At 41.2% G+C, this 7,630-nt stretch overlaps 1 protein-coding gene across 1 annotated transcript in view; it reads right to left on the reverse strand.

The window, feature by feature from the left end:
- The window catches only part of LOC101855220 (DNA ligase 1), a gene marked incomplete in the record, with an annotated part of 87,463 nt that overhangs the window by 69,134 nt on the left and 10,699 nt on the right, over positions 1 to 7,630 (reverse strand). Inside the window, 1 exon segment of the mRNA XM_035972873.1 lies at positions 6,778 to 7,177. Within this exon segment, the coding sequence (XP_035828766.1) occupies positions 6,778 to 7,177 (400 nt within the window).

Genomic DNA, 7,630 nt, shown 5'->3' on the forward strand with positions numbered 1-7,630 from the left:
GGGGGCAGGAGGGGAATGTGAAGAGAAAGAGAGATATGACTGACTGACAATGGTAAGACATCGCCCCTCCGCCTCCCCCCACCCCCAACAACAACAACAACAACAAACAACAACAACAACAACACAACAACAATATAAACCTTTCAGAGCTACGTTAAGTTCTAGAGCAACACGTCGATGAACAACGGTCGTTCAGTGCCCAGGAAAAAAAGGGAGGCAGACAGAATAGTTTGTTTTAGTAGTACAAGTTTTACGGCACTTGCAACACAATAAGGTCATATAAGTGCCGAAGATTAGAGGTGTTACAAGAGAGTAACAAACATTTAAAAAGGAGAAGAAATCAGGACGATAGAATGATAGGAAAGAAGGAGCAAACCACACCAGAGCACCCGCCAACCTTCCACGGCAGACAAAAACAATGGGGGTTATTGGAAAGAGAAAGGATAGTGGCATCCCTTCAGCACCCACCCGCTCCCCCGAATTGCGATAAAGAATGCTGAAGCTTCGCCGGATAAGTAGGTGTGTGGGTTAATTACACCCCTTCCAACACTGTTAGGTCATTAATGAAGAGGTACTTTTGAAATTAACGTCCATCTCCGATATGACGGCTGGATCGATATCAACAACATCTCCGATATGAACGAATTGGTATTATAGTTTTTGTAAGAGTTTTAGGACACTTGCAACACAATAGGTCATAAGTGCCGAAGATTAGAGGTGGTACAAGAGAGTAACAAACACAAAAAGGAGGGGAGACAAGGATGATAGATGAATAGGAAAGAAGGGGCAAAGCACACCACACCAAAGCCCCCACCAACCAACCACTCAAATTGGGCTGAGAGCCTTGAAACTCCACAAAACGACCAAGTTCAAGAACATTTAATTGGGGATTCAAGTTGTTTTAGTTTTAGTAGAGGTTTTACGGCGCTCGCAAATGCATAAGGTCATTATACGAGCGCCAAAAGATTAGAGGTGTTACAAGAGAGTAACAAACACAAAAAAGAAGGAGGGGAGATAAAGATGATAGATGTTTGATAGGAAAGAAGGAGCAAACCATACCACAGCACCCGCCAACCACCCACGGGCGGGGATTCGAACCATCCGCGCCATAATGCCAAACTGAGCTAAAGGGGCGCCCTCCAACCACCCGCTGGCCGGGAAGCCAGGAATGATGGCTGTAGTAAGCTGATTGAATACTTATCGATTTCTTGGCCTAGCCCCAGGGGTGCCCAGGTTCAGGAATGATCTTACTTAAACACACGGGCGCGAACGAAGGCGTTTCACTTAGTTCAGTTAAGGGATTCCCTCCCCTCAGTAAATCCCCGGGTGGACTCGCAGCATCGGACGGAGACACACAAGCTACCACCAGCCACTGACCAACAACACAGTGTAGTTGTTTTATTTTGTTTTCGTACGTGTTTTACGGCACCTGCATAACAATAATGTTATATAAGTGACAAAGATTAGGTGTGTTAGTTTTAGTAAGAGTTTTACGACACTTGCAATACTATAAGGTCATATAAGTGGCGAAGATTAGGTGTTACAAAAGAGTTACAAACATTTAAAAAAAGAAGGAGAGATAAAGACGATAGTTGTTTGATAGGAAAGAAGAAGCAAACCACACCAGAGCACCCGCCAACCACCCACCAAATCGAAGGGAAATCCCAGCTTATCAACAGTATCTTTATACCAACCTTAACATAACAGTGCAAAAAAATGGTCCTCAAACAAACCACAAGAAAGAAAAATCAATGTAAGCGAAATGAAATTCCGCAAAAGAATCAATGTAACCAGACGAGACCGCACAAGAAACGAGACCATCTAACCAGAATGCCCCAGAAACAACTAGCGGCGAGAGCTTCCTAGTTTTAGTAGAGGTTTTACGGCGCCCGGAACTGCATTAGGTCATATGAGCGCCAGAGGATTACAGGTGTTACAAGAGAGTAACAAACATAAAAAAAGAAGAAGGGGAAATAAGGACGATAGATTTTTGAAAGAAAAGAAGGAGCAAACCACACCAGAGCATCCGCCAACCACCCACGGCGAGAGCTTACCACACCCGTGAATCCGGCTTCAGATCAAGAGGAAAACCAAGAAAGACCAGGCTGGATGGGGTTCAAAAGATCATAGAACATGCCATATCTATCACAGACGCTACACACTTAGCACAGGACCAAAATCTACACCTCCCCTCGACATCCTGGGGATACTAGAGGAAGGAAAAAGTAAAGTAAAAGTAATTCTCCCCATTTCCCTGTAACTCGAAAAACCAAGAGCATACATAGAGAAAAAAAAATTCAACACACTGCGCCCGGGCACTCATAAAACCACGGCCCAGTACAGGAGCATCCAATGACAACGAAAAAATGTGGACCTCTAACTCTAAGCTTTTTAAAAATCTTTCTAGGGGGGGGGGGGCGCTGGGTTCTTTTTTTTGGGGGGGTGGTTTCGCTTGTTTGTTTGTTTTTTTGTCTTTTTTATGCTGTTTTTTTCTCAATCCTTTGTATTTGGGGGGGGGGGTCAATTCTATTTCCTTCTCAGTCTCACTCAGCGAGACAGCACCCGCATAACACGAGACTGACTCCATTTCGGACACCCAGACCCCAGGGACAAACAGCGCGAGAAGACAAAACAAAAGAAAGAAAAAAAAACATCCAGAGAAGAAATATAGGAAAAACTAATGGGTATTCCTGTTTGAATGGATAGCCAGGCCAGGCCACCAAATCCCATCTGGATCTCAGGCACAGGATAAAAAATGGAAACAGACGACTCTTGTTACATAACTTTCATCTCTGTTTGATTCGCAAAAACGTGCGAAATCCAGTCATATATTTTAGGGGATTTTTTTAAACCTGCTACTCCCCCATAGAAGAAAACATGTAAAAATGTGCTAAATACATAATACATACATATTATATTTTAGGGGATTTTTTTTAAAGTTTACTACCCTCCCCTCCCCCCCCCCCACCAGACGCAAACATATAATTCAGAAAACGGACCCAAACGCTGTTCGAATTGAAGAGCAGCACATTCCACTCGGGTGGCGATCATTCTGAGCGGATCAAAAGAAAGACAGAAAAACAGAATCAACAGAGGGGTAGTAAAAGAAGTGAGGGGTAGCCAAGGACCTTACTGCATAACCTCCTTGGGGGTAGCAAAGAAGTAAGAGCTATCAGAAGCACCTTCCCACTACCCACACAGCAATCATGTTTCTTATATATATATTCATTTCTTTGAGTAAAGAGAAGCACATCGACACAACAACTGTCATTTAGTTTGCTTTAGTAAGAGTTTTACGGCACTTGCAACACAATAAGGTAAAAAAAAGAAAGAGCCAAAGATAAGAGGTGTTACAAAAGAGTACAAGAGGAAAAAAAGGAGGAGAGATAAGGACGATAGATGTTTGATAGGAAAGAAGGAGCAAACCACACCATAGCATCCGCCGACCACGACCACTCGAGGTAATTTTGTGCTTGGGGGGGGGGGGGGGGGGGAAAGAGAGAGACAGATAGAAACAAGAGGGAAAGAAAAGAAGTAGGACCTACCAGTGGCACCCTCCAACTAAGTAGGTAGAAAATTTTGAATTTTTACTGGGTGGTGGCCGAAGCCTACTCTTACGGATTTTGGACCACCAAGGGATTTTTAATGTGAGCAACTTGCACACGGGACCTCCAAGATTTTTCGCCCTTATCTGAGAAGGCTATGTGTTTGATCTTACCCACCATACGATCAGGGCAGCGGCTGAAAGACACCCGAAAGGAGCCAAGGAGTAGCAGTAGAAAAGCTGCAGAAGAGCCAGGAGCACAGAGGAGGTGGCAAAGGAGATGAGGGGGAGGGGGCAGAAAGTGGAGGCGAAAGCAGACGACAAAACATTGTTAGAGAGCAGGAAAGGAGGTGAAAGGAGAATAAAATGTTCCCGTCGCTGTCCGGATTCAAAACCGGCACCCATTGAATGAAAGGTGAACACCTTAACTTCTCCACAAAGAGACCCCCCTCCATTAGGTCTTGATAAAGTATGGATCCATCTTAATCTTGAAAGATTTCCAGGATCCACTGAACAGTAAGCAAAAAAATGTTGATTTTTCTGATAATACAAAGGGGAACACTAAATTATCTGATAACATCGTGGGGGAATACTAATTAAAATTAAAATAAAACATAATTTTACGCTAATAAGATAATTGCCTTAGTCATTTTTGGCTGGTTTGGAGTTTTCGGTTCTGAAATGAAGAGCAGAGCCAGCTTGGTAATATTGCTCACTTGGACAAAAGAATAATCTAAACATTAAATCATGTGAGAGTACCAAAAGTCAAGCGTTTCACAGAGTCAATTGTTCGAAAGAAACAGTTTGGTTTTTTTTCATTTTCTTTAAATAGCTAAACCTGACATAGGCATTTATCTTGTGAGCATGACGTCATATTAGAGAGCAGTTGTATTTCGGACTAACAAAAATCAGAAATGACTTTGCTTAAACACATCGTGGCCCGGAAGGGTTATATAAGTTTTATAAGTACTTGTTAGTATTATAAAAAGAGCAATTAATACATCTCTTAGATTTTTTAAAGTCCTCTTCATACAAAATTGAGACGTTGCAGCATTAACGGGCACTAGAAGAAAACTCATTTATATTATCAAAGGAGACCATGCAAAAATCCCAGATTGAAGGCGAGAGAAAAAATTATAGAAATTAATTTTTACATTCTAAAATTTGCTTTCAGGGTAAAAAATGCTTTTCCATATTCTCCCCACAAGTGATAAAGCAAAAGTAGTCGCTGACAGAAAGCTTTGGTGTACTGGTAGCTTCATAGATATGATGGGTGTCTCTCACCACTTGCACATTCAGTGGGTGGCACAACAGAACCCATGATCATTTTTAAGAAGAAACGTTTCGAAGTATCCAAATATCTGGATTTAATTTACTGAGAATCAGATGGACAAACAGGGTCACCAATGAGGAAAGTATTAAGGAGAACAAGACAGGGACCAGTCAGAGATGAGGTGAGAAGAAGGCGGTGGCAATGGATTGGACATACTCTCAGGAGGAAGTCAAGCAATTGCGGAACAAAGAAAGTGTTAGATTGGAATCCACAGGGTAAAAGACCAAGAGGAAGACCACGTGGAACCTGGAGAAAAGTCATGGAAATTGATGTACAGAACAGTGGGAAGACATAGAATAACATCAAGAGATAAGCCCAGGATAGGGAAAGGTGGAAAGTGTTTGTTCGTGGCCTATACCCTGACCCAGGGTGAGAAAGTGTTTGTTCGTGGCCTATACCCTGACCCAGGGTGAGAAAGTGTCTGTTCGTGGCCTATACCCTGACCTACGGTGAGAAAGGCAATGATGATGGTGAGTTTCAGTTTGAGTAAAGAGTACATGCAGGTGGGGGAAAAAGCAGGACAGTCAGACAGAAACAACACGGGGGTGGAAAAGACGATGTACCTACCAATGGAGCCTTTCAACCACCAGCCTAATGCTCGGAGTATGATCCGTATTAAAATAACTTTGTGATTTATACGACAGGTATAAGATGAAACCTAGCACTACAAAGATACAGTCGAATCTGCTGTACCAGCCACCTGTCCAAGACAATCATACCTGAAAATGACCACTTCCCATTTCTCACCTGTACAAACCACCACTCACCCCGCCCCCCTGAGTTTTTACGAAATTAAATTTAAAATGTCCAAGACACCCACCTGTCTAAGACAATCACTTTACAACAATGGGTGGCTGGCTTGGACAACTTCGACTTTTTTCTTCCAACGGTTAAAAGAAGACAGCTCCATTAAATGACAAACAAGAAGTTAACTCAAGTACAACCCATATCAAAGTACTTCAACTACTGTCCGGAATAAAGACACCTCTCAAAAGACGAGACAGGGTTAAGGTAACTAACGTTTGGCCCACTAAGATACATTTATTGAGAAAACATACTGAGACTTGAAATAAGACAATAGGGCTGGAGCACACAATCACACACATATCATATTTACAAGATAGTTTTTTTTCTTTTCAAAGCATTCAACTTCCTTTGATACTAAAAGGCCTGTACTACTTGCACTACTTGTAAATGGGAGTAAACTAGGTATTGAATAGCTTCACATCTTTGAATAGCTACAGTATTTTAGGAGAGATCTCCCCTTGTACCGTGCGAGCAGTTTTATATTTGGAGTATAGTATAGCGAGTTCACACTTGCCACGGGCTTGTGGAAAATGTGTCAGCAGTCAGAAATGGAATTTGTAAGCTACTCAGCTAGTCAGTCTCACTATGAGTAATATTTGCACCACAAAAGAGATTGGAAAGAAAAGTAAGAGGAAAAAATGGCCAGTGATGGGATTCATTCATTTTTTCAAACAAGAATAAAAGACAACACTAGAAGGTTGATAAAAGATAGTTCAGAAGGAGTTAAAGCAGACCATGTCAAACCAAGCCAGATGCCAAGCTCCAGGCAACATGAATAATTGACAACACCTCTTGCAAAGAAAAGAAAGTGGGAAAAGAGAAAAAGGGAGAAAAGCAAGAAATGAGAAGGAGGAGGAGAAAGAAGAAGAGGTTTACAATACCTCTCAGAAAGAAAAGAAAGTGGAAAAAGAGAAAGAGAGAAAGAGAGGAGAAAAGCAAGAAGTGAGGAGGAGTAGGAGGAGAAAGAGGAAGAGGAGGTTGACAATACCTCTCAGAAAAAAGAGAAAAAGTGGAAGAAGAGATAGAGGGAGACAAAGGGAAAAAAAGGAGGAAGAGGAGAAGGAGGAGGATAAAAAAAATGGTCTGTACTCACCCTTTACTGGTTTTGCTGGAACTGTTCTTCTTCTCAGTGGAATCCTTGGTGTTCGGTGACTTGTCTTTGCTGTCTTTGCCTGGAGACTTGTCTTTACTGTCTTTTTCTTCAGACTCGTCTTTGTTATCTTTGTTTTTGCTATCTTTGTCTTGAGACTTGTCTTTATTACCTTTGCCTTGAGACTTGTCTTTACTATCTTTGTTTTTCCTGTCTTTGCCTTGAGACTTGTCTTTACTATCTTTGCCTTGAGACTTGTCTTTACTGTCTTTTTCTTCAGACTTGTCTTTACTGTCTTTTTCTTCAGACTTGCCTCTACTGTCTTTTTCTTCAGACTTGTCTTTATTATCTTTGTCTTTAGACTTGTCTTTACTATCTTTGTCTTTTTTAGCACTTACAGATGCTGAAAAAAAAAGCATTATTACTTTTTTACTTTGTTCTTATAATAATTTCAAGCAGAAAATAAATCTCATGTTTCCATAAACCATATCCTTGACATTGGGACGAGTACAACAATACCATACAAAAAGATTTGAAGTTTGAAATACGAGACAAACTATATTCCATAATTATTAGACCAAATAAATGTGAACAGCAATGTCTTCTTCTTCTTCCAGGTTCAGATCCCAGAGCCCTGATTCAGTGTCAAATGTAGATAATAAAAGATTTACAGAATTGTACATTTGACTAAAACTAATATCATAAAAGGGACATAAAACTCAATTGGAGAATTTCTCCACATTGTACGCCTCTCCAACCCAGGTAGCATCCCTTTACCAATATATTAGACTTACATTACTACCATATTCAAGAAAATACGCTGGGTTGTTTTTTGTGTTTTTTTGTGGGTTTGGGG

This window comes from Aplysia californica, unplaced genomic scaffold, assembly GCF_000002075.1.
Source record: "Aplysia californica isolate F4 #8 unplaced genomic scaffold, AplCal3.0 scaffold00884, whole genome shotgun sequence".
In the NCBI taxonomy this organism is placed as follows: domain Eukaryota; kingdom Metazoa; phylum Mollusca; class Gastropoda; order Aplysiida; family Aplysiidae; genus Aplysia; species Aplysia californica.